At 38.4% G+C, this 27,970-nt stretch overlaps 1 protein-coding gene across 2 annotated transcripts; it reads right to left on the bottom strand.

Annotated features, from left to right (window-relative positions):
• rcan3 (regulator of calcineurin 3) lies at positions 1-27,882 on the bottom strand. 2 transcript variants are annotated; one of them, XM_055171589.2, is made up of 5 exons: positions 27,716-27,882; positions 26,934-27,135; positions 5,962-6,135; positions 4,869-5,040; positions 1-1,081 (listed from the first exon to the last, which is right to left on the bottom strand). In XM_055171589.2, exons 2-5 carry the CDS (start codon positions 27,129-27,131, stop codon positions 927-929), a joined length of 699 nt encoding a protein of 232 aa, XP_055027564.1. In that variant the 5' UTR covers positions 27,132-27,135; positions 27,716-27,882; the 3' UTR covers positions 1-926. The 2 variants fall into 2 exon arrangements, with proteins under 2 accessions (XP_055027564.1, XP_055027565.1); XM_055171590.2 differs by lacking the exons at positions 26,934-27,135; positions 27,716-27,882 and adding an exon at positions 19,811-20,071.
• Between the last annotated feature and the right edge of the window lie 88 nt (positions 27,883-27,970).

Raw genomic sequence — 27,970 nt, 5'->3', positions numbered from 1 at the left:
GCAGGTCAATGTAGATTTACTAAATCTATACAGAGATCACCAACATTTCTAGTGCTAAGCAATGCAAGCAGTCTAGAAAGCCCCTAAAACACACAGAGTATCTAGTAAGGGTGCCAACTCGAAGTGCTTTAGTTTTGCACTACACAACTTTTTATCAGGCCATGAGTGAGTTACATAAGTCCAAAAAGTCGTTTTTTTTCAGTGTCCAAGGCCAGTTTATCCTACTGACAGCGGTAAGATATGCTCAACAGCATTTACTTTAACAGAGTATAAAATACACCAGTAAGCATGCAAAAATGAGTGTGGTATCAAATACACAATAAGAATAATGCACATCCATCTTAGTAAACTAACACCCTCGCACAAAATCTTTCATCATCACCACCAACATAATTGAAACATTTCCGAAACCTCCCCTCTCAACGCTTTCACTGAAAACCTCACGCCATCCTGGCAAACACATACAGACACACCGGCGAGACCCGGCACACCGATATGGAGATAAACGTGGATGCAGCCATCAGAGAGAAACCGGGAATACAAACAGTTCCCTTTCATTTCGAAAGCATTTTCATTGATGAACTGTAACAAAGTTTACATGATGTGAGTAATCTACTACAACTGTTAAATACAATTACCGCTCGGTAATGCTACAGTACAAAGACTATAAATGAGGGAATGAAAGTGGTGTGATTGTGGGAAGGGGGTGTGGTTGCAAACTCATCACCCCCTTGCTGTCCCGTGAGGCACGGGTGAGACGGTGTTAAATCCACTAGTTCGGTTCGGAACACCGTGAGCCTCTGGTGCATCGAGCACCCTTCCAAATGCATCCGTTTCGTAGTTAAGCTTTTGTTGTCGAAATAAAGCGCGTCTTTCTCTGGACGAGAGAAAGGGAGAGAGAGAACGTGTGCGATGCCACCAAAAATTTAGTTGTAGACTTTCGGGGGTCCGTCGGGACGTCTGGTCTGCATGATCTTGGATTTGGGCCGAGCTTCCTCTTCTTCCTCGGTTTCGCTCTCGCACACGTGGACCACCACGCTGGGAGTGGACTCTGTGCCGGCGTGCAACTCGTACTTCTCACCTAAAATATACACAAATAAAATATTCAAACTTAATGATTTATAACCATTCCCAGCTACGTATTAAAATCGTTAAAGTCTCATAATGTAATTTATGATTTTAATCTTGAACTTACTCAAGTCAAGTCAATATTTAAGATATATATGTTTTTTTACATTATGTAAAATGATTTTATGTGGAAAAACAGTAAATCATAAAAATGACTCCACGTAGGATCTCATATGTTGCAATGTTTTGGATGAGATTTGTGAGCCATTGAAGGATTATACCTGTTAGCAAACACAGCCTGTGTTTAACATACATACAAACACTACAATTGACGATCTTACAAACACAAGGGAACCAAAATGAACGTTGCTATAGTAACAAGGCAGATTTCTATTGCAGTATCTGTGAGTGTTTTTATATGAGCCAGCAGAGGGCGCAAAAACAGCACACATGTGACTCGACAGAAGAGGAACGTCATAACTCTATAGTCATGTATAAAGGAAGATGATTTTAGGTTTTAGGACATTAAAAAAATCATCTAGTCTTAAAATGATACAATTTACACATTTAGTAGATGCTTTTATCCAAAGCAACTTACAATGTAATGGAAGGGTGTATACATTTGTTCCCTAGGATCGAACCCTAATGTGATACCCTACATGAGCACTAGGTAAGGATTAGGTAAATTAGGTAAACACAACCTTGGATGAACAACATGTGACGTATTACAATACGTCATTATGTATTTAACATAAACTAAACCAGGACTTCCCAAACGGGTCCACTACCCCTAATGGTTTGTGAGGGAATTGTAGGGGGTTTGTGGGTTGATAAAAAACAATTACAATTTAATCATAAAATGTAAATAAATAATTTTAAAATCCAGTCCAAATAAAGCACTTACTAACAAAATTATATATTTCATTTGTTTAAAGAGAACCTATTTAATTGCTAAAAACAACGTTATTTTGTATATTTATTTGGTATGTGTTTGCGTGGTTTATGGTTCACTCTCTTCCTGAAACGCACAGATTTGAAAAGCTCTGTGTCCCTGATTGGCCAGCTAATCTGTACATTGTGATTGGTCTGAATAGCTCTGGCGTCAGCCAGAAAAGTGACGCTCCTTTTCATGTTTGAAAGATTCGCGCACAATGCAATGCTAACAGGAGTTAACTTACAGGCTGAGTCTGAAGCAGGAGGAATTATGATAATGTCGGTCTTTACTACGTCACCAATCTTAAAAAGTAAACTGTTGCCTACAATCCGTGTGTTTGTTGTAGTCCAAGAAAAGAGATTTACGTTGGAGACGATAACTCACATCATCGTTTACTTTGGGGTTTGTACCTTTTGCATATCGTTAGCATGTACTAATACACACTTACACACCAAAGGAAATGTAAAATCGTGAATCGGACCATTTGTGCTCTTTAATGTGCACGTCATGTGACCATTACAGAACACTACAATATATGTAAGGAATCATTGACGACGGGCCGTTGAATAATTAGAAAAAATATAGCTGCAAGCAGCAATACCGGGGTCAAGCCGAAAAGGGCACAAAAGGATGTAAAATTGAGATTGGATAAGCAGATTGAAGAACCTAGGTAAACCTAATGATTTCAGATGAAGAACGCAAAAGTAAGCAACAAAAATAATCTATGTTCTTGTCTACTGCAATTGTCCTTCTGTTATTGACAATCATGGAACATTAGAGCACTGAAAGACACGTGAGTGATGTTTGCAGTGGCAAAACATGGTTCACAACATGTTACAACAAGTTAAATGAGTCAAAAGAGACCATCCCCATGTCTTTACGATGTTCTGATGCAGAGAAAAAGCTCTTGCAAAAAAACGGTTGATAAGGTATTGTCATTGGTTGCTAGGGATTGAATTGGCAACCACCAATGATTATACTCCAAGCCATGGAGGAATAATCAAGGAATAATCCATGAAGACTCATGGTTTTAGATGTGTTGTTGCAGTAGTTTTAGGCAAAAATAGCCATTTTCTATCTCAAAACCACTAGGTGGCGCTATGACAAAACTGTGCATGCAACCTTAAGTCATGACTGCGTTACATCTAGCTAGTTTCATGACGATACACTTTAGTTTAGCTATAAAATAGTTGTATCACCATAGGGCTTGCTTGATATGAAAGATTTTGTTTAATTATAGGGCCACCTAGTGATGCAGGCATACAATTTTTTTTTGTGTGGCCTCAGAATGTGCTCATACATCAGTGTATCAAATCTGGTGAAAAAATATTGTTTCGTTGCGAAGTTATAAACATTTATGTGTAAAAAACACAAAATTTAAAGGTAATTTTTCGTTTTTTGCAATTTTCAGCCATTTCTGATGGAAATTATAACATAATGCCTATAGAACTTTTTGTTCATAAGGTAAGGTTAGTTTCTTCCTATGGTGTTTTCGAGTCGATCGGAAAAACGCTCGCGGAGATATTCACGCGTGTTTTTTAAGCGCTATTTTGCTGCCCAGGGTTAACCGTAAGGCGAATTCTGGCATGTTTGGTATCGTTGGACTCGGCAACTATTTAGAACACCAAAGAAACAAGTCCCGTGAAAGTACGTCAATTGGAGCCAAAGTCATAAGCCTATAAAACATTCGTCTGGCCACTAGGTGGCGCTGCAACGAAACTGTGCATGCTCCCTCAGTTCCTGACTGACATCTCAGGTACCAAGATTCGTGACAATAGGTCTAAGTTTGGCGAAGATACAGCCTAAAACCTGTTTTTTTGCACTCTACGTAAAGTTTGTTGACGCGCTATACAACAACGCAATGGTTTATCGAAATTCTTTTAATAAATTTTTGCCGTGAGTGTCTCTAGATGTTGCATACCAATTTTCGTGGCAATCGGCAAAAACCCTAGGACGAGTTCGCAAAAGTAGGTTTTACGAATAATTCAAAATGGCGGATTTTCATGACGGAAAATGACGTCATAGGGTCCAGTCGAATCGGCTTGAGCCAAGGAATCGGAGGAAACAGTCTTTCGAAAAAGAGTAGGGGTGAGCCCCGGCATCCTGGCCAAACTTGCCCATTGGCCTTTTAAAGGCGGAGTCCACGATGTTTGAAAAACGCTTGGAAAAGGAGAAGGGCCGACTACCAAAACACACTTATAGCCAATCAGCAGTAAGGAGCGTGTCTACTAACCGACATCCTTGCCGAGTTGCGTATGTGTGGGGCGGGTCTATCAACAGAATGTCCAGATTCTATTGGGGTAGGGACGTGTTTGTTTAGGTCATTTCAAATATCAACATTGGCTTTCAAACATCGTGGACTCCGCCTTTAATTATCCCCTCATATACTAATTGGCTATATCACTCTCTCTCTTCTCCACTAATAAGCTGGTGTGTGGTGGGTGCAATATGGCCGCCGTTGCATCATCCAGGTGGAGGCTGCACATTGGTGGTGGTGGTTGAGAAAAAAATCTCAGTTTTCTATGTATAGCGCAGAAAAGAACTATATAAATTGGACAAATTATTATTAATTAATTATAATTACTAGTTTTGAATATAATCCCTATATAGTAAATATAATTCCCTAAAGAATATTATCATTAACTGACTTCTGTGTCAAACATCTCTGAATCTATTTGAAAAGCTGTTTTTGAGTCACAGAAAACACAGACGTTTGGACCAGATGGTGACATACACAAACACACACACACACACACACACACACTTGTCTGTACGTGTGGGAGTATGGCGTATGCTTGTATGTTGATAGTGTGTATGTGTGTGTTTCCACAATCCACATACAGCATATCTCCTTGTGTTATCATACCTGGTCCTAGTTTGGCCACAGCACACAACAGGTCGTAGTTGAGCACAGGAGTGGCGTCCTCGCTCTGACTCCACCCTACTGGTGGTGACGAAGGTGGAGAGATAAGGAACTGCTTGACAGGTTGAGGCGGGGCCAGGTATGTCTTGTCCACATCTTCACCTGAGTTTTGCACCTGCGGCCAAAGAGCAAAATGAGAAGAGGTTGAGAGAACATAATAGGAGTATTTTAAACTTTCCTGCAACCAAATTTAGCACACGTCAAGCACATTTTAAACAATACTTAATCATAGTTTCGCCATCAGGTTGTTCTGTTACTGTTTAAAAACGCACAATGTCCTAGATCATATCTGTACACACACCCTAAGGGTCATAAGGGTCAATTTTTAGAAAGTGGAATTTATACATCTGAATAAATAAGCTTTCCACTGATGTATGGTTTGTTAGGAGGATATGACAATATTTGGCAGAGATGCAAATATTTGAAAATCTGAAATCTGAGGGTGCAAAACAAAATCTAAATATTGAGAAAATCACATTTAAAGTTGTACAAAAGTCCTTAACAACACATAATAATAAAGATAAATACATTTTTGATATATTTATGGTAGAATATGTAAAAAAAAAATCTTCATTGAACATGATCTTTACTTAATATCATAATGATGAAAAAACATTTTTTTTGACCTATACATTGTATTGTTGGCTTTTGCTACAAATATACCCGTGGGACTTATGACTGGTTTTGTCACCCATATAATATGTAATATAATTAAAGTATGATGCGTGAGCCTGGATACTGTTGTGTACACCGTGAGTTTATAAAAGTGTAGCTTAAATGTGTAAAATAAATAAACAGTGTCAATACACAGCGATTTAAATTGTAGTCAGCGGAGGCTTGGACCCGAAAATGGTATTCCTTACGTCACAAGTGGATTACATATTGATAAATGGGAAATAAAATTTAAAGCAACAAACAAAAATTCTTGACATTCAATGTCTGGAAAAGACTTTTTAAAATTCCAAGATATTCCAGAAATTCCATGACCTGTACATTGGGAGTATTCATTCAAAATAAGGAAAACTATCATACTGACCTGTGCGAAATAAAGTTTTAGTTTAGTGCCGTTAAAATCAGATTCATGGAGCTCGATGCGTGCGCGTGCAGCTGCCTCTGGGGTGCTGAAGCTGATCCGAACTCTTCTGAAGCTCTTGAACATCTGGAAAGACGTCTGATCGTCATAGATCCTGAACAGAGCTTCAAAACGCTCCTGGAGAAAATAAAACCAAATCAATTCATGTTGTAAACTCTGAGCAACTAATTGCAACAAATCGTTTGCAAAGTAAATGTTTTTGTTTACATAATATATGTGTGTGTATTGTTTATAATAATTATGTATATATAAATACACATACATGCATGTATACTTTTGCATATTTAAGTATTCAGTATTCATATTTCTATAATATAAATTATATATACATATAAAAATTAGGGCCGGGACTTTAACGCGTTAATTAAGATTAATTAATTACACAAAAAATAATGCGTTAAACATTTTTAACGCATTTTAATCACACTTATTTTTGCACCGCGGAACATTTCTCATTGGATGAGTTTCGGCGTACCGAATATACTGGAGCAGCAACTAGCGTTCATCATGACTTCAGACAACAACAAACCACAGTGAACATGAACGAAGAAGCTGATGAGATCGCTTTGGTTGGCCCCGTGAATGGGAATTTTTTTTATAAAAAACGAACAGATGGAAGCGTCGATAAGAGCATGGTTGTGTGTAAGCTATGCAACAAGGAATTCGCATATCACCGCAGCACATCGAGCCTCAAGTATCATCTCAATGCAAAACATATAGCAGCTAGCGTGGACGTTAGCCTGACTCCGAGTACAACGACTTGGTTGAACAAATATAAACAATATTTTGTTGCTTAAGCTTATGTATTCAGTCATTATTCATGGTATACTAAAAATCCATGTGAAAAAATAACTTCTCAATGTTCTCAGGTCAAATATTTATATGTGATTAAAATGTGATTAATTTCGATTAATTAATTACAAAGCCTCCAATTAATTAGATTAATTTTTTTAATCGAGTCCCGGCCCTTATAAAAATGTATATACACATTTTTTTCTTAAAATTATACACGTGTGTGTGTGTATTTATATATATATTATACATAATTATACATGATTATTATAAACAATACACCAAAGCCCAGGCATGCTTTACCCTCCGCATCCGTCTCTTGACTACTAGGCTGGCCTCTGTTACAACAGCGAATAACATCTATAGTGTCTTAATGCATCACTCGATTGTAGTATATTACGTTAATGATTGCAAGGTAGTGAAAAGATTAACGGATAAGTGTATTGTTACCTTATTAGCAGGGTGGAATAACTAATTTCAAAGCTTGTCATTTTATTCTTAAGACAAAAAATTAAGATGTTCTTTTTAGAATTTCTTTAGAAATGAGAATTGCACTTTGGAACATTCTTACGAACTTCTTATAATTTATCTTAAGAACGTTCTTATTTTTTGTCTTAAGAATGTTTTCGTGAATCCGGCCCCAGAATTTTTACAGATAATACATTTTTTTAGCTTTTTTACTTTAGTGACAAAAGTGACAAGTTCTGCGTTCATGAAAGCCCTTACATGGAGCTGGTTTGGCCGTGTAATATGCAAATTATTAAACTTGTGCATTTACCAACATAACAACGAGTTTAAGAACGAATTCATGTGCGTACACGCATGTTGTGAATTTTATTTACATTTATGCATTATCCGGCAGACACTTTTCTCCCATTGACTTACAGTATATCACAAGGTACGAGTACAACCACTGAGCTACACAGGAGCTGTAGGGGGAAAGTTTTCGTGATGTGCGTATAAATAAGATGTATGTATGCAGTTATTATAGTGTATACAGTATATTACATAGTGAATGAGACCAAATGTTTGTTCCTTGTTTGTGTGCTTGTGTTTTTCTGTTGTCCACAGGCACAGGTACAGCGTAAGTGTTTTGAACTCAGATATTGTGTAACAAGAGATGTGTCACTCACTAATTCATGTGCAGTGTTAAGTATTTCCTGCAGGCGGTGTTGCTTTACACACACTACCCAAGTGTAAGGAGCAAATATCCGCCTTAGTGACACGCCAGATCTTTGTGCGTTTGTGTGTGAGGGTGCAAGCATGTGCCATGCAAAATAAACTGCATGTGCACACTACTGAATAGACCAAGATGCTGGTCTAGTCAGTCGACCACCATGCAAAAAACTGGTCAACCATCATGATTGTTTTAGTTGAAGCTGGTTGACCATAAATTGTGATGGATACATTACATATAGTTCATTGCTTAATCTCTGCAATGTTTTACTCGCCATGCGGGACAATATTTATTAGTATGAATTCCAGCTATGTTAATGTAAGGTTCATTTAATTTAAGCGAATTTGTGTTTGTTACACAAGACTGAATTGTTTTTCAACTACTACTGTTGCACATTATGAAATCTATTAAAAGAGAGGACAAGATGGGGAAGAAACTCATTATTTAACGTGATACCAATATTTCACTGGTACATATCAGGTCTTTTCTCAAAGGACTGCTGGGGACTGTTTGTAGGACACTAATGTGATGTAAGGCCTATGTAACTCTGTTATGCAACAGCACAGGTGTGCATACGCTGCGTCACTTTACATCTCTGTCATCGTGTGGATTATACACCTTTTACCTGACCTGAAGACATGAAGAGGTGGCGGCACAGGTGATCACTGTGGCCAACGATGAAGGACAGAGATAAAAAAATTTATCACTAATAATGCTACTAACCGAAAATGATCATCAACAGAATGGCAGTGAAACTTATTAACTGAGACAAAACAAGAACTTAAATGAATCTTCTTTATTGTCATTCTATGCACACAAAAAATTGCCATGCTGTGAATTGGCAAAACATTGCTTCGTTATTACCAATTCAGTAAAGAGTTTTCAAAGAAATGGACTGAATATGTGAAACTCTGACAGTTTCTGTGAAAGAGTCGCTCTTTCTCTGTAACTATCTGCTTAAGCCTTTAATTCTCTCTACTTGTGAAAGATTTAGACAGACAGCTTTAGACTCAGGCAAAAAGTCTGAAATGACAGAAGTTCAAAAGAGATTGAGAAACTCCCTGTGAAAGGAGGAAAAAGCTTCTAAGATGTAGTTTATTTTTACGTCCCCATTATATACATGTTAGCTCAACTCTGTATGGACAATATGAGTGACTGTATATTCTAGTATGCACTTTCAAATCATTGCCACATTGTTTCATAAAATTTTTTGCTAACACTTTCTATAATAAACGCCCATAGTAATTTTAAAAATACAGTATAATAATTTCAAATATATTTACGATGATTCATAACATATGATGAACTCCACATCAGTTAACATCAGTGTTGGGGAAAATTACTTTAAAAGCAATGCATTACAATATTAAAGGAACAGTATGTAGGATTGTGGCCAAAACTGGTATTGCAATCACAAAACTTGTGGCTAAAACTGGTATTGCAATCACACAACTGGTGGCCAATACAAAATGACAACATAAACATCAGTTGAGGACTGCAAATCCACTTTTTAAACGACAATATCCTGGCTGGATCACTGTTGTCAGTGATACAAGTATTTGAAATGAAAATGATTTCTTAATGTCTAGTGACATATCAGGGCCATTTTATGATTAATTGATATACATTTCCTACACACTGTTCCTTTAAGTTACTCCACAAAAAAGTAACTAATTAATTTTCATGGAAAGTAATGCTTACGTTACTTTTAAGCTACTTTTGCGTTACTTTTTCTTGGCTGAGGCTTGATCTCTTTCAGGTCTTGCAGGTGTTTTTTATGATCGCAAAAAAGAGTGCGTAATTCTACATTAATATGTTCAGTTTAATTCAGTACATTACTTTATTTTTAATTTTAAATTCAATTAATTAAATTGAAAAGTAACTCGCATTACTTTTTTAAAAAGTAACCTAAATATGAATGTGTACATTTATAAAGTAATGCATTACTTTACTCATTACTTTAGAAAAGTAATATTATTACGTAATGCGCGTTAAGGGCTCGTTATAGTTGTGCGTAGGTCCTATGGCATAGCCGCAACGGCGTATGTTCCGGGTCGGTTTTCATTTACACTTTTGCGTCGTCGTCGACGTGCAAAGACACGCGCAGACCGCTGGTAGGCAGTATCCACGCGTGTAACCACAGTAGCAGCGCGACTGTCAAAGAAGAAGAAGCTTGGCAAGTTAACCCACAAACGAAGAAGAAACAGCAACTTGTTGCGTATGATTTGAGAAGACCAGCAGTGATGGAAGTAAATAAACAGCAACTTTTGTTGCAGTTTGAGTTAAATCACTCCTCAACTTGGCTCATCTTTGTTTTCACCGTTGCAAATGGAAATACCTATGACGCAGTTTTTTTACCAGATGGGAGGGGTTCTGGTGGACCAATCACAGCACTTGCAGTCCGCGTAGATCTGATGCGCTGTAAAAAAATTTGTGAGGTGCACGTCACTCAGGCTACGCACAGGCTACAGATAACCTACGGCGTAGAGCTTACGCACGACTATAAATCGGGCTTTACTTGTAATGCGTTACCCCCAACACTGGTTAACATAGTTATTGTAATTTAAGTTTCATTATGTTTTATAAGTTTCATGTCTTGACATTGCAGAATATCTTACTACATCTCATATGCCGTCTTTTACGGCTTTAAGTAAAGCGACAAATGCAAACTCTTCTAGTATGACAGTTTATGACAAAACCTTTGTTATTTTATTTAAAACCAACAAAATGCCACTTACAACCTCATTATAAAGACTTTTGGATGTTTATAAGAAGACTTTGCCCATTTCGTGCAACTTCAAGATATGTCACAATTAAATTGAAATTAAAAACTTAATTTTGTGGTATTTTACTCCTCTGTGAGTTTCATTATTAAAAAAAATCAAGTGCCCTCATAATCATTAAGCAAAAATGCTTAATTCCTCCCCTTCTCAAAACGATCTCTCTTTACTTTCGGTCACGAGGAATGGCGAGAGGGCGGGGCCTGGGAAAAGGTCTCAGTTTGTTTCGTCAAACATAATCATTATACATATTCTTTATCATCATGAAAATACCTGGAAAGGTTTTAATAACAGCGTTATAAATATGCTTATACATTTCCTGGAGCTGCGTATGTAATGGTACTTCTTCTGCGGCGCATAATGGCTTTCTGCACGAGAGCGCCATCTGGCTTTTGGGTGTTGTGGCATTTCACCAGAATTTATTGAGATGAATAGAAAGTAAAATCGCAAAGTGTAATGTTACAACAACCCTACAAATAGTCAAGTATTATAATGTATTGTAACTAGGGCTGCACGATAAATCGCATGCGATACCACGCGCATCTCGTCAGTAATGCCGGTTCCTTGATTAGTATTAAATCGCCAACAGCTGCTTTCAGATGGCGCGACATTTACTGCACATAGCCGTAGTTCCCTGACAAGCTGGGCCATATCGCATACATATCGCAGGCGATACGTCCGCGATAATTAATGCGAAATTGCCCCGATTGTTGGTGAACTAAGGCTCGTGTAGTTAAAGCTGCTCCATCTGAAAACAGCTGTTGGCGATTTACTACTAATCAAGGAACCGGCATTACTGACGAGATGCGCGTGACAAACGCATGCGATTTATCTTGCAGCCCTAATTGTCACGGTTATGATGATTATTTATGAGACAAAACTCTGGCATGAGATTATGCTGAGAAAAGAGACATTTATAATCTAAATTAATCTGCTAAACAAAAAGAAATGTTTTAGTTACCCTGTCCATTGCTGTCCCATAGTTCATTTATTCATTACTTGTCCTGTCAGATTAATAAGTAAACTTCTGCTGCTTTAAACCAAGTCTCTGTAGAAAAAACGTTATCATAATGTCATGCATAACTTATGTAGCTCGGTAGCTCTTCTGTGTGTGGTGCCAACTTGCCAAGTTTTGCACAAAAGAAGCTGACCGTCTGTGAAAGGAAATCAGGATAGTGGCAGAAGGTATTTATCATGTGTTGTAAATACAGAGGGTACTGGGTCTTTCCTCACTCTTATCAGTACCCAGTTAAACAACAACAACAAATGCTGTCACCTTGATTGGCTTTAGTATTGGTGCCATCATTCAGTTCTTTTGTGGTATTTACACTAGAATCAATGGAAAAGAACAAATCCAATTATCAGTCCTGGTGAAAAAAACCCAGGGGACTTTACAGGATTCCATTAGTGATATTCATCACAGAATCTCATGCTAGTACAGGAATTACTTAGATTCTGGAAAAGTCCCTTTTCCATTATTTTGAGAAGAAATAGTGTCAAAATGTCAGTTCTGTCTATAAGCTGTTTATTGGATCTGCACAATAAACCTTAAAAGGGACACTCCACTTTTTTTGAAAGGTCCCCTAGGGTTAAACATGTGATCCTTACAGTTTTGAAATCCATTCAGCCAAACTCCGGGTCTGGCGGTACAACTTTTAGCATAGCTTAGCATAATCCATTGAATCTGATTAGACCATTAGCATAGTGCTTAAAAATGACCAAAGAGTTTTGAGCTATTGAAAGTTACCAAGGGGACTATTTTCGGGAGCTGCGTAATATCATTGCGCCTGCTGCAGCCATGGTACACCAGCAAAGTCCTTGATTATTACGCCAGAATGAGAATATAGTTCCTAGCCAAATCGGCCAAGAAAATCACAACTTTTAATTTTCTGTCGGTCTTAGTACACGATGTAATTACAATAGGGTCAAGTTTTAAATAGGAAAAATATCAAAATTCTTTGGTTATTTTTGAATGCGATGCTAATGGTCTAATCAGATTCAATGGATTATGCTAAGCTATGCTAAAAGTAATACAGCCAGACCCAGAGATCGCCTCAATAGATTCCAAAACTGAAAAAATTAAATGTTTAACTCTAGGGGAGGTGGAAAATGAGCATATTTTCCAAAAAAGTGGAGTGTCCCTTTAAATTGATCTTATTTATGTCTTATATTGTGTATGTTATGAATTTAATGAACTGGCCATGTCAAGACAAATTTCCCAGGAATGGGACAATAAAATATATTTAATTCAATACTTTAATTTGATCAGATTCAATTTAATAAATTGTAAAAAAAACTACCATACCTGCTGCTATTATGTTTTTAATGATTAAAAAAACAATACTGTCATAAAATAGATTCAAAACCACTTGCTACTTATTATTTCTTTGTTCTTCATTTTATAATGGACAGTTTATTTGAATTACTTTAAAAACAACAAAGTTCCTAATAGCTTAATATGTAACTATTAAAGGAGTGTAAAATTAGTTAGTGTGTATATTAGTTAGAGTTGTTTAATAACTAAAGCGTTCTGGAAATGCTCATCTTCAGGTACTTTTAATTCTGGACTCAAATAATAAAGATAATAGTAGTAGTAGTAGTATAGTAGTAGTAGTAGTAGTAGTATTATTACACCCTGCCCTTAGCTATATGCCATCCTATGGAATGTCAAACAGCGAACATCATAACAATTTCTGACCACAAAGTTACATAATTCTGTGCAGTTGTCACATTAGTGAAGGACTGATCAGCTCCTTCCCGAGTTTTCAGGAAAGTTCTTTATAGTGCTGGCTGGGACTTTGATGTGCACACTGCGATGGCTGGTAACAAGACACACAGGAAAATGGACTCAAGTGGGTGGCCAGAAGCCTTTTGTCTAACGTCAACATTACCTACGAATGCCTTTAACCTTTCACAGTGACATCTGAGCTCTGCCTTTGCTCTTGGGTTACAGATGTATCTAACCTCCCCTCCATCCATCTTTCTGTTTCATCTATCTATCAAGAGATGAGCGAGAGTAAGAGTGTCTGTGTGTGCGTGCATGCGTGCGTGAGAGAGAGAGAGAGAGAGAGAGAGAGAGAGAGAGAGAGTGAGAGACATGGGCATAACTAAGCATGACTGTTGGAGGGCTACATCAGGCCACAGGCTTCAGTCTTCCTACCTGCCAAAACTCAGATCCTGTTACTCATCTGAGTAGAACCTGATCCAGGTATTAGTCCTATGCCACCTTCAGTTTTACCTGTCGCTCAGTTTATCAACAAATGCTGATGTGTCATCTACTATAAGCTGATACATTATATCAGCTATACTGATCGATCTGCCAGTTTTTGATTATACAAGTGCAGGGTTGGCCAAAAATGTCGAAATTAAATGTATGAAATGTTGGTCTCCATATCAATTCTAAAATCTAACACCAACACTGTCAACAAATAATAACAACTGTATGTTCAATGTTACAAAACCAAAAGCCTCTAAATAGTGCGTTCACACCAGACGCGAATGAAACGTTAAGCGTGAGTGATTTACAAGACGCCATTGACATCCTGCGCCGTGAATTGAGCATTTTGGGCGTTTGACACACGTAACACATGATTTGCGCAAGTTGATAAATCTGAACTTTGGCGGATAGCCAAAAGGAGCTTGCTCTAGTAGTGACGTGATTATGACGTAGCAAGCTGAAGCAGTAATACAAAACAATAATGGAGGACAAAATCATTGTCGCTGTATTTGGACACCCGGAGCTGTACGACACATTTTCGTACTTTTATAGAAACAGCAAGTGAGAAGGTCGGACAATCTGGTAAGTTGTAAATACTTCTCTTTACTCAATTTGATATATACATGCACATATTGAGCCTACAAGTTAGCTAAAGCCGGCAAATTGAGCGAATTCTACATGCAAATGACGCAAATTTCACGCGCAAATGACACGAATTGCATGTGAAAATTAAAGTAATTTCACTCGCAAATGACGTGAATTTCAGGCGCAAATGAAGCAAATTTCACGCAAAAATGACACGAATTGCATGTGAAAATTAAGGTAATTTCACACCCAAATGAAGTGAATTTCATGCGCAAATGAAGCAAATTTTATGCACAAATGAAGCGAGTTAACTCAAAATGTTAAAGCGTACAACTACGTGTGAATAGCTCAATTTATTCGCTTCATTCGCTCCTGGTGTGAACGCACAGTAATAGACATTACAATCGAAAGATGCAGAAATATGTACCTGGAGTAGGCAGAGATGCATAACAGCCATCTACTTTCCTTGATAGTCAGACTACTCCTCTACCAATGCCCAAAATCTCTCACAAACTGTTAAATAAAGTGGCTAATCCAATTACTCTGGATAAACTAAATTAAATGCAAAGTTTAAAAGTAAAAGATTAACCTCTGTTACCTGTCATTTAGCCAAAGTGATTTACAGTGTTTGAACTGTCTCTGCTGGGAGCCAATGGAGTTAAATACTTTGCGCAAGGACACAATAGATGGATAGAGCAGAATTCTGATATTAGTCCCTTAACCTGTTCCAGCATCATTACTGCCTTGTGTCAAACATTTAAAAATGAAAGTCTTATACTTGCAGCCGTTAATGACTACCTAAGCCAGAAAAACAAATAAATAGAAAGGATTGGTGGAGAGATCACACAGCTGCTTTACATAGTACATGACAATGAAAACTGACTGTTGTATAAAGGAATTACTGTGGCTGTTTTGCGACCAAAACATGTTCAATATATAAATAAGACACAAAGTGCCAAGTACCAAGCTTTAGTAGGCACTATCATTCAAACAAAGAGTATATCAATGTGTTAACTGATTAGGGTGTGTGTATGTGAATGTCAAGTGTCCTGCCCATAACCTTCAGATTGAATGTGCTGATGTCTGCATATTTTCCATAGCACATAATTTTCCACACACTTCATGCCACACCTGTTCCTGTGGCCGTTCTCAGATCCCAGCTGCTCCAGCAACAACAGAAACCAACACATAATACTGATGCCAGACTGATAGGCTCATATATCTCTCACAATCTACAAACATATGTCAGGTATAGCAAAAACTATTCCTCATTGAATATATTGCATTGCAAATTACTTTTGGCTCTGGGTAAAATGCTTCATGCTTGTTGGCTCATTGGCGACGCAACAACAGACAAGTTACCAACTGCCCAAAACATGTTAAAACATATCGTCTAGAATAGGGTTGCTGTAGCTCAAATGGTCAAGCACAATGCTAGCAATGCCAAAGTTGCGGGTCAATTCCCACGTTGTACAATGTGTGTGAGATTTTAAAATTCTGGCGGTGTTCAATGTCTTCTAATGACGAAAATTGCACAAACTGTACGCAGACCCTCGAGTACTTGTAAAAAATGGACTATACTTTGCCCTTAAGTGGGAGGGTCTTGGTAAATAAACCTAAAGCCCATTTCACCCCATTTGCTTAATTCTTCTATTATTAAAAAAAACAAGTTCAACGTTCAGATAAATTTTTTAGCCAATGATCATGAGCTGCGTAAAACACAATTTTACGGCCTTAAAATCTGACTTTTTGGGCCCTATTTTAACGATTTGAAACGCAAGTGCAAAGCGCAAGTGACTTTGTGGGCGGATCTTGGGCGCTGTTGCTATTTTCCTGGCGGGAGAAATAACTCTTGCGCCAGGCGCAAATCAATAAGGGGCTGGTCTGAAGTAGGTTCATTATTCATAGGTGTGGTTTGGGCGTAACGTCAAATAAACCAATCAAAACGCTATCCAACATTCCCTTTAAACGCAAGGGCGCAAGTTCCATGGCGGGTTGCTATTATTATGACGGATTTACCAGGCGCACGCCAGGAGTGGTTCACAGCCGAGGAGACCGACGTTCTTGTAAGAGCAGTCAAAGACAGAGAAGTTGTTTTGTATGGGGATGGGAGAAACCCGCCCAAATCAGCGTCAGTTAAACAGGCGTGGGAGGAAATAGCCACAATTGTCTCATCAGCTGGCATCCCCATCGTTGCGCCAAGCGCTACAATGATGTCAGGAGACGGGGGAATCCCAAGCTTGCCAGCATAAATCGGGACGCCGTGTAAGGGAGGTGGATCTGCCTCTACACATGACCTGACGCCAGCAGAGGACATCGCTGCGTCCACCCTCACCGCTGAAAGGGTTTGGGGGCTTTGAAATCGGACCCAAGAAACGCAAGCAAGGTCCAACCCCAGAGTACACTTACAAATCAAGTTCATATACATTAAGGTTTCTTATGAAAACATTTTAATTATTATTTACATCAAATAAACGTAATACAGCCACACAACAAACTTATGAAAATATTTTAATCGTTATTTGCATGAGAATTTTTTAACGCAGCCACACAATAAATAAAAACTATCACCACAATGCTCACCACTATGATTTCCCTTATCTCATGTGTTAATATTTTTCATTGTAACAACTTATGATTTGCAAAAATAACCAGCAACTGTTGCATCTGTGTAGATTAGATAAGCAAAGTGTGCGCGTTGTGCACGCTATACATTATGGTCAAGCATGCGCCCTTAACATAGCATAATAAACCACGCGCAACGCGCCATTGACTTTAGACTAGTTTTTTTTTGGTCAGTGGCGCAATTGTTTTTTGAAACTGCAAAATAGCATCAGGGATGGTTTGCGCCGGAACACGCCTTCTTTTTTGCGCTGAACCGCCCATGGAGCGCAAGTTCATTCCCTAGTTTCCCGACGTGCGTCTGTGGAGGGAAAAACCCGCTGTGCGCCGGGGCAAAATACAAATGATTCATGCGTCACTGACAAAGTCAATTGCGCTGGGTGCAAGATAGGTGCTATTGGGTCCACACAGTGCTTCTATCAACCTAGAAAATGTGAAAAAGATCAACACAGTAAATTAGTTTTGGTAAACCATTCTCTGAAAGCATAATAAGTTATTAAAATCTGGCTCCCCTTGTGATGTCATAAGGGGATAATACCACCCCTTAATCTACACTATCCAATCATGGCACTGCCATTTAGTGCAGAGATCAACTCATTTGCATTTAGACACACCCAAAAACTGCACATTTTTGCTCACATCTACGAAGTGGTAAATTATAGTACATTATCGGTAACACTTTACAATAAGGTTGATTAGTTAACATTTATTAATGTATTAACTAACATGAACAAACCACGAGCAATAAATTTGTTACAGTATTTATTAATCTTTGTTATTGTTATTTAATATAAATAAAGCTTTTAATTGTTTGTTCATGTTAGTTCACAGTGCATTAACTAACGTTAACAAGATTTTAATAAAGTATTAGTAATTGTTGAAATTAACATTAACAAAGATTAATAAATGCTGTATAAGTGCAGTTCATAATTAGTTCATGTTGACTAATGAACATTATTGTAAAGTGTTACCAAATCATCTATATGTTTTTTTGTGCTAAAACTTTACATACGTATTCTGGGGACACCAAAGATTTATTTAACATCTTAAAAAAGTCTTGTGAAATGTCCCCTTAAACTATTTTACACCTGGCTAAATAAAATCAAAATTTAGAAATCTTGTTTATAAGTTTAAGTACAATTTGCTTTGGATTAACGTGTGTAGCTTTATTATCAAAATTCACATCATACGATTTCATACGAAATCGCCACATTGTAAAATAGTTAGTTTCCCATTAAAACAGGTTGAAAGAAACAGATTTCAATTCAATTTCAATCCACTATCTCAGTTCATCCAGGCCAAGAATGATGGTCCCTGCCGTGCACAGATAAAAAATGCAGATCAGAGAGTAAATGAAGAACCTTGAGCAGAGTATTAAAAAAAAATGGAAAAAAGACAAGCTGTTCAGTGTAATCACTGACCATAACCTGCGTGCCGCTCCTTATAATCTCCGGTGTCCTCAAAATGAGCCAAAAACCCAGATTGGATGTAACACGCATGCACATACGTCTACACATATACCAGCATTTTCATTCACTTATGTTTCCTTCATGAATCTTAATTTTCTTTTACATTCTGCGCTGTAGTTACTCGCTTAGGGCAGGACACTGCAGGGTATATAAAAGCAGCAGAGCCACTGCAGTACCCAAACACCTGTCCATCTCAATGCCTTCCCCATTATTTGCAGTTTTCTGAACGGAAATGCATGTCCGTTTCTTTCTCGCCACAGAAAACCGATAGATAAAGAGTGTCTGGCATTTTTCTTTGCCTCCTATAGAAATGACAACATCAAAAAATACATGGCCATATGCATATTATGTTTATTATAAAATATTGTATTATTTTATTTTTCAAAGGCAAATGTTAAAGGTGTCAGAAAGTTGTATGCATCTATAATACAAATAAAATATTACTGAAATTTAAATTCACATATGCATTTTGACTGCAAAAATCAGCACTGATTCATACCTGAATGTAAAAAGTATGTTTCGGAGCCCTGCTTTAAAAAAAAACACACACACACTCATATCTGTTTCTGTCCTTATAAAAACCTATTCAGGACTCTTTATGTCATTTTGGCAAACTAAGCTTTATCAATTGACAACTGTCACAGCTTCATGCTTGTCTACACAGCAACAGTGATGCTTGCAGTCCAACATGACACACCTGCAGTATTCAAAGTGGCAGGTGTATGTGTCTAAGGGCAACTAAAATGCATCTACATTAGAGCTCACTTTACAATAAAAAAAGGCAACTGTGCCGCTTATTTATCATTTTCTTAAGCATGAAACTTAAAACTCGCACCGACTTCGTTCCATACAAACGAATGAATGGCGCAGCCCGTATATTGCTGCTCCGCATCGCGGCAGCGTGCGTCAGTCGCTCACATCATTGACGCCATCAGCGCGCATGCAACAGAATGTTAATGTGAACTGCGGCTTCATTGAGAAAAATTCCAACGCTGAGAAACAATGAACCGGCTGCGTGAAACGTCACGCACATGAACGCGCGCATGCAGTGAAAGCGCTCCTCGCATACAGGTAGAGAGATAACAGAGCGCTTACAAACAAAACGTGCACATTTATCAGTTTTATTAATTTTTTTATAAACTTGCAGTACCTGCATTTTGTCGGATGTAAACACCTCAATGTCAACATCGCAAGCGATGAGCGTCAACATCTCCAGTTTCATGTTTATCGATGGCATACCCGCTTTTGCTGCTTGGAATCAAATAAACAATGCTTTTTCTGTTCACTGAGGCTGAAATCTGTTGGTAAGCTCACAGACTCAAACTCTCCGGGCTCTGTATCTGAGAGAGATGCTACTTTGTGAGCACATGAAGGCTGCTCGTGCTCTGCGAACGGACCAATCAGAGCGCTTGGTCAGTACACTAACGTCATCGCCTCCCTAGTCCGATGTGAGCGCGCAGCGCACAGTCTCGCTGCATCATAACGGTCTGCTTTTGCCAAGAAACGATGCCGTCATTTTTTCTCTGATTTAAGGATAAATTGGGAAATAGCTCCTACAACATAAACCTTGGCCTCAAATATTTCGTCAAAACATCAACTAAAAAGTCAAAACAACAAACATGACCTTTTAAAGGAAGAGCAATGATAGTTGATACTGTAATGCCCACACATGAACTGCTGAGGTAAGGAAAGACAGACGGTCGTGCATGAAGACTTATATTAAACAACAAAACACTAAATTGTGGGTGGACAAGGAAACGGGTTTGTTGATGTAGAACTGGTGCTAATAAAACAAGGTGTGGTCTTAAAACTTTGCAGTCTCGCCCGTGCTGCTGGCCAATTGAGTGGAACGTCCGCATTTGGCGGCCATCTTTACCACAGGCAGCTCGCTCACTCGTAGCATTGAGTTTTAATGGTGCAGGTACTTTTAAATGACCATAACTTGCTTAATTTTCTACCGATTTCCAAACGGTTTGGTTTGTTATATATGTCAAAGATGTTCCTATGACACTGCATACTTATACAAAAAATAAAATTCATGAAACATGTTAAACATCCAGAATTATAGCCACATTAATAATGTTTGTAAGAAACCAAACCATTTGAAAATTGGTAGAAAATTGAGCAAGTTATGGTCATTTAAAAGTACCTGCAGCTTTAAAACTCAATGCTATGAATGAGCGAGCTGCCTGTGGTAAGGTGACCGCCGGGTGATGACGTTAGAGACTCCGCCGTAACACATCTAGCCTTTATACATATCTATGACCACTACAACGAACCGGCGCATCGTTCATGACTGCTAAACAAAGCAGAAGTATCACAGCAACCATGATAAACAAGAAGTATCATAGCAACCAAAGGGCTCTGCTGAACAAAATCTGGCAAGTGCCTACAGTCGGTGTCAGTCGGTGGCATTTTAAGTCGCCATGAAACGGAAGTAGCTATTATCATATTTTCCCCGTGGTAACGTATATCCGAGTGAAACGGCTCTGAAATGAAAAAGAAAATGTAGGGCTGGACTTGAAATCATCCGTCGGGAATTGATTGGATAGTTTGAAGTTGGGTCATGTTGCTAATTGCTAATCGCTGCAATCTTTTCCTGGGCCCCGCCCACCTGCAATACCATATGGCGCGTCACAGGACCGGAGGAAGACAAGAAATTGTGGTTTAAAAGTATATATATATTTTTTTATTGTCAAAAATGACAATTGTTTCGCTAGATAAGACCCTTATGCCTCGTTTGGGATCGTTCAGAGTCCTTTGAAACTGCCATTTTAAACTGCAATAAAACTGTTAAGTGTTGGGGTCCATTGAAATGAGAAAAATTCGGGAATGTTTTCCTCCAAAAACATAATTTCTTCTCGACTGAACAAAGAAAGACATTAACATTAACATTTTGGATGACATGGTGGTGAATAAATTATCTGAATTTTTTTTTAAGAAAAATTGACTAATCTTTTAAGCCTTAAAGTACTGCATAATTAAGGGCGAGGCCACTTGAGTAAGGTGACTGAACTGCCACCGCTGTCACTAGCGTTGAGCTAGGTGGGTTTAGCTTCAGCAACCAGCCACCTCAGCTTCACCAATGCCTCTTTACTCATTTTTGGTTATCCGTGAGTGATGCGCGGTGACGCAATGCCAAGATGGTGACGGTAAGCCCTGCCAATTATTGGCTTCAAAAATCTATGGTTTAATCACTTGGTGTGCACGCCTCTTAGAGCCGGACAAAAAATCTTTTAGAAATGTTTTTTCAAGGCTATGTTTGCACGACAGCAAGATTCTGGGTCGACGCAAGACAGTGCTTAGCAAGGTGCAACTTCAACACAGATGCATGCATACAGAGACCCCTAACACTGCATCATTATATTTTACAAATGTGCATGTGTGAAGACTGCCAGTCTACCTCACTTATGTAGTGCTGTACCACCCTCTGGCACCACTGCAGCTATCACAAACTAGGGCAGGCTATTTATATCATAGAGAGGAGAATGAGAGAGAGAGATTGAGTATGACAGAGAGAGAGAGAGTCAGGTGCAGAAGAGTGCAGACACTAGGAAGAGCAGGTGATGCAGCACATATGGGTTGCAGGAGAGGAGATAACAGTAACACAGTTAATATGATGGATAGGATGAGACAGAACAATAAATAAGCATAAACGAAAAAATATTTTATAACATTCCAGAAAATGGAATGAGAGAAATGTACACAGAAGAGGGAATAACAAAGCCCTAGTGAATACTGAGGGAATACTAAAGTGTTACTACTGATCAATGGATCAGTTTATTTTCTGTTTTCCCTCTGTGAAATCCATTCACACAAAACACCAACATGCCACCAATGTAAATGAACCACGTCATCCAGAATGACGACAGTCTTACGAATGTACCGTTCCAAAATCATTTTGATAGACAGGTGAGCAGCAGGCCCAAGGACTGCTCACCACAGCACTAAAATGAGCAATGCGGTAGATCTATTTATGCACATTATTATATAATAACTTATATGCTGATGTGTCATTTTTAACTGGTTTTACTTCAGGACACAGATTTTAAGATCAAGATGGACAGTGTCAAAAGATTTTCTTTTGCTAAGCTGATTTATTTACCCTGATATTAATTACGCACAATTGCATGGCTAGTTAGATTTCAATATTTGGATGTAGCATTGCTGTTTATCTGGTATAGGTTTCGGGTAGTAACCCGAGCACAAAACAAAAAAACTACAAAAATCTGCTGTACGGCATACGTCACTTTCTCCACTTCCTCAAATTTGGACGTGAGACGCAACTATCTATTTTCCTGATGTTTTTTTTCCAGCGTTTGCTCGCTGGCGTGAACTAAAGAAGGAGGAGGGGTTCCTGACCGATGTTCACTTGGCCGTCATGCTTTTGTACTAGTAAGTAATGTTATAATGCTTGCATATATATAGGTACTGTCTGGCGCCCGAACACAATTTTTTTTACGTGAATTTTACTGGAAGCTACTTGGAGAGTTTAGAGAGAGACTTATGTCATTTGACATTGTTGCGCCATGGTGGCGTCATGGACCTATGACACAGGTAATCCGGGTTCGATTTCCCTTTAGGGCAATATTTTTAAAAATATAAACTTTAACCGAGCGACCACCGTTACAACTGGCTTGTAAACGTTTGATGAAAATAAAACCCATAAAATTATATTATATGGCACATGTCATGCTGGAAGGCACACTTTGTGACCTAAAGAGTTGTCTTCTTTTCCTTTGCGATAGTGCTGCAGCGCTTGTGGCCTCTAGGGGCGCTAGACGTGAAAAATACATGTCTAGCATCCCCTAGTGGCCAAAAAGTTCCGATAATGCAATTTGCCGATAATGCAATTTTGTAATGCACTATTTGCCTCTGTTGCAGCCAAGGATTAAGGCCCTATTTACATTAACTTATTCCCTGCCAGCATTTTTTGAAAAGTTGCCCGCCAGCATTTTTTGTGATTTTCAAAAAAGTTTCACAAGTTTCCTTTTCCAGGAAAAATTTCTTCTAAAAATATATAAACATACAAATATATTGAATGAAAGAACAGACCCTCTGCTTTCAAACAAACAATAAACAAACAAACAAAACGGGAAAAAATCTTTCATCCTATCTATGTTTTTTTTTTCTGCTTATAAACTCTTAAATATGGGTATTTTCTTCAAAAAATTATTTTTGAAGACATTTTTATTTGTATTTTATTTTATTAAATTAATTTTATAATTTAAAAAAAAGCTGAAATAATTGCATTTTTGTGAAGGAATTTTGTTAGAAATCAGATTTAGAACAAATATCAAAACATACACGTGTAAAATTAATAAATAATTTTTTGCTTCAGTTTTTTTATAAATTTGGTGTAGTGGATATTCACGGTATTACAGATAAAACCATAAAAAACTCATTAGGAAAACGTTTTTTCATGCAAATGTTTTCTCTTAATTCACAAGATATCTCATTAATGGCATGGAAAGAGTTAATGCGTTTAGGTTTTAAATAAGACCACAGCGTTTTTTGACCCTCATAAATGGAGTCGGTTGTAAACGCTGCAGACCCTTTTTTATTTTGAAACCCGAGGTTGCTTCGGCCCCGCAACCATACTGTGAGTATATACATACAGTACATATCTACAGACTATAAGCGGTACATTTATTTATTTATTTGATAGGTAGCATGTATTCAGTTTGATTATGTACACTTGGAAAATAAACCCAGACAGGTTGATCCTGTATCACCCCAGAGTTTATATTGTGGTAATGACTTGCTGACTGTACATTATGTTTATCAAATCCATCCACAGCCTGGTCTCTTGGTCTCTCTATATATAGACACTAATCTGAGAATACACGGCTCAGATTCATTGTTTTGACCCCTGTCTGAAGAGTCTCTCTATCAGGACTTTAGCTCTGATAGAGCTCGGTGAACAGGATAAGGGGGAGTCGATTTGAGACACGTGCCACAATGCAGGTCAACAATTTTAATGAAACAACAATGCCAGACGCACCCAAATGAAAAACGTATAAAATGCAGGGGCATAGCCAGAACCCCCTACGCCCCGGATAAAATGGTATTACAAAAAAGGCCATAATTGTATTAAACTTTTAAAAAGGATCTCTTAAACTGATTATTTTTATCACCTTAGCTGTTTATATCTACTTACACCGCAGGTCTCCTTACATGGAAGTCGCCATTTCGCGCCATCATGTTTCAACAGTAGCCGGACAAAATGCTCTATAGACTGCATTTTGTCCATAGACTGTAATAATATAAACGTAGTGTGCATGACGTCACCCATAGGTTTGTGAAGAGCTTTCTTTGAAGCCAATAGTAGGCGGTGCCTACTGTCACCATCTTGGTCACGCGTCACTAGAGGTCTTCACGGGTCCACTTAGATCCGAAAACCCGAGGTCCGACCCGAGACCCGATCGGGTTCGGGTCTAAAAGTTTCACATGTGCTTCGGACACGGGTCGGGTACAATAATAGCGGCATCGGGTCTCGGGTAATTTAAAAATGAATGTGTTTTTTCTGAACGGACCCGAGAAGACCCGAACTCTCTCGCCTGTGTGCGTCAATGTCCTTTTCAAACCTCTCATCTGTTTGCCAAGAGCGCTTGCGACATTGTGTGGTTGTCGGAAGGTTCATTTTCGTTGAGACAAACATGTCAGTCAATTATAAATGTACATTTTAGCAGTTACGTTGGTGTCGTCGTCAGATAACAAAGTAAAATGAATGGAGCAGCTCGCCAAATTGGTTGCAAGGCCACCGGAGTTTCTTTCTGTCTGACTGCTGCGCGTGGCTCTGCAGAATGCACACACGTCAGTGTCGTTTACATTCGGTTCCAGTCGGGTTAAAAAATTTTTTTCACTAGTTTGGGTCGGACTCGGGTCTAATTTTCTCGGGTTTGTCTCGGGTCGGGTCTTTCTTTAAAAAAAAATTATTTATGCACGTCGGGTTCGGGTATGAAGTGATTCGGGTCATTTCGGGTCGGGTAAATTTTTTTGGACCCAAAAAGACCTCTACGCGTCACTACGAATCACTCGCCGATAACTGAAAATGGGTAGAGGTGGGACAGGGGAGGTCGCCCGTCATTCAAGTGGCCACGCCCATAATTATGCAGAACTTTAAGTCTTGATATAATATAAACAGATGAGTTACAAAAAAATACACCCCCCTCACAGTTGTCACAAAGGGCAAAATTAGCTATATAGACCAAAAACACGTTTTGTACCAGGCTGTAAACATAATATTTGTGCTGTAAAGTTCTATGGGAATTGACTCGCTTTTGGAGACAGACTCTAGTGGCCAGTTGATGAATTGCAGTTTAAGTCACTTCCGTATTGGCTTCATCAGAGATCGGTAGGTTGCCCCTCAGTTTGTCTCTAAGTTGTCTCAGACGATGACGTGTTTGTCCTGTGGCGGCTACCGTAGCTTCTCTATGCGTTTCGAAAGGGAGTGGTAAGCTGCAATTTACAGTCTCACCACTAGATGCTGCTAAATATCTACACACTGGACCTTTAACAGGACTATACATGTATGAATTATAATGCAGTGTAACAATATTATTGCCAAACTGAATGGAGAAAAGTAAAAAAGTGAAAAGATAAAAAATAATCTAGTAAAAGAATAAATATGTTATTTGTGTCCCAGACACAAGAATTATGTCTTTAGGTTTGTAGGTTTTAGAGAAGTACATTTATTTTCCCATTGTGGTTCACTCTCTCTGCTAAGAAATCACATCTCTTTCTAACACAGAGGACAGTAAGAGCTCTTCTCTGTTTCTGTTCCTCCTCAGGTTACGTGTTATAGCTTTAACATGTACCAAATATATTGAATGAAAGCCGATGCAACGCAGTGTGGACATCAGATGTTGTCCTCAGGGCCTTAAAGTGCCAACTTCTGAATGTAGGTTAAAATGTACCACCTACAAGACATCCATTAGCTTGAAACATGCTAGAAAAATAAAGGCACCCAGCAAGCACTAAAAAGCCTGAAGACCCGAGTGCAAAAGTGTATGTGTGGCCTTTCCTACCCTGAATGCCTCATCTCAAGCTTACACAGAGAATGAAGCTTTACTTGGTGGCCTGTGTAAACACTGTATTTTCTATCAACAAACACATTTCTTTAACTATACAGTAGCTCGTAGACGTTCAGTTTTTATCCTGAAACAGTATTAGATAAAACATGATTCTGCAATGTTGGCTTTTGACATGTTTCTGTATATATCCAGGGACAGTTTCCATAATTTGGCCCTCATAAGCGTTGCCAAACTCACCCGCTGCCTGTCCTCTTCGAAAACAGCCTCATGTACGCTGCATGCAAACAGCGCTGTAGGTAGATCACTCAGGTCCATCATCTCGTCTGAGTCTTCCTCATTGTCTCCGAACGCCATCTCCTCTTCATCATCATCCTCAGGATCACTGCTGTGACCCTCAGAGTTGTTGCTCCACAATTTGCCAAAATCACGCATCATTCCCCTTACCACCACCAGAGGGAGACAACACAAATAAATCAAAGCAGAGAGTTAACATCCAAGAAAGAAAACATAAGAACTGTGCTTTCTGTTATGAGTAAAATTTTAACTTTTAACTTTAGATTTCTAGCTAGAACTGAAAAAAATATATATATATATATTTTAACAAAGCAGCGTTGGTGACAAATGAGGTTTTGTTCAGTGTTATAGAGCCCTCTAGCGGCGATTTATTTAGTAAATTCTGGCGTAATCTTGTTATCACCGGAAATAGAAAGTCTCACACTGAAATAGAAAGTCTCGTTTGCCTGACCTCAAGAGTCGACAGGATACAAAATCTGCAATGTTGATGATGACACCTGTAATTTTATGCTGTTTGTGGTAATAAACATGACTAACTCTTTGGTGTTCTGCAAAAACATCGATGCTAGCACGCTAACACTACCAAGATTTCATGCTAACAACATAACTTACCTTCGTAATAAGTTACACGTCGGTGTTGTTCTACTTAATTTAACGTTGTAAAACAGAATCTCAGAGCTCATCAGACACAAATCTAAATTCAAATTTTAGTTTAAGTCACTTACCAGTTATCTTTCCAATGATTCAAAGTCGATGACGGAACGGCAATCCATCCACTATAAACATTAATGCGATAATGGAATAAAGCGATATCTCATTCAAAAATGCGTCTTTTTATATAAACAGTAAATGTATCTGTTGCTGTTGCAAGAGAACTGACAGAAAGAAATGACCAATGATACACAGGCTTATCTCACGATCAGCCAATAGGACTTGAGTGTACGCGAGATTGACAGTTTGGATTGATGACGTACTTTGGC

Source organism: Misgurnus anguillicaudatus, chromosome 7, assembly GCF_027580225.2.
Source record: "Misgurnus anguillicaudatus chromosome 7, ASM2758022v2, whole genome shotgun sequence".
In the NCBI taxonomy this organism is placed as follows: domain Eukaryota; kingdom Metazoa; phylum Chordata; class Actinopteri; order Cypriniformes; family Cobitidae; genus Misgurnus; species Misgurnus anguillicaudatus.
This window is presented reverse-complemented; position numbering and strand designations above follow the sequence as displayed.

Coding starts and splice junctions, on each gene's coding strand:
- rcan3 (XM_055171589.2), bottom strand. CDS start 27,131: ATGATGCGTGATTTTGGCAAATTGTGGAGCAACAACTCTGAGGGTCAC. Junction 5,041..5,961: donor TAAAACTTTATTTCGCACAG/GTCAGTATGATA, acceptor CTTTGGCCGCAG/GTGCAAAACTCAGGTGAAGA. Junction 1,082..4,868: donor TGTGGCCAAACTAGGACCAG/GTATGATAACAC, acceptor TGTATATTTTAG/GTGAGAAGTACGAGTTGCAC.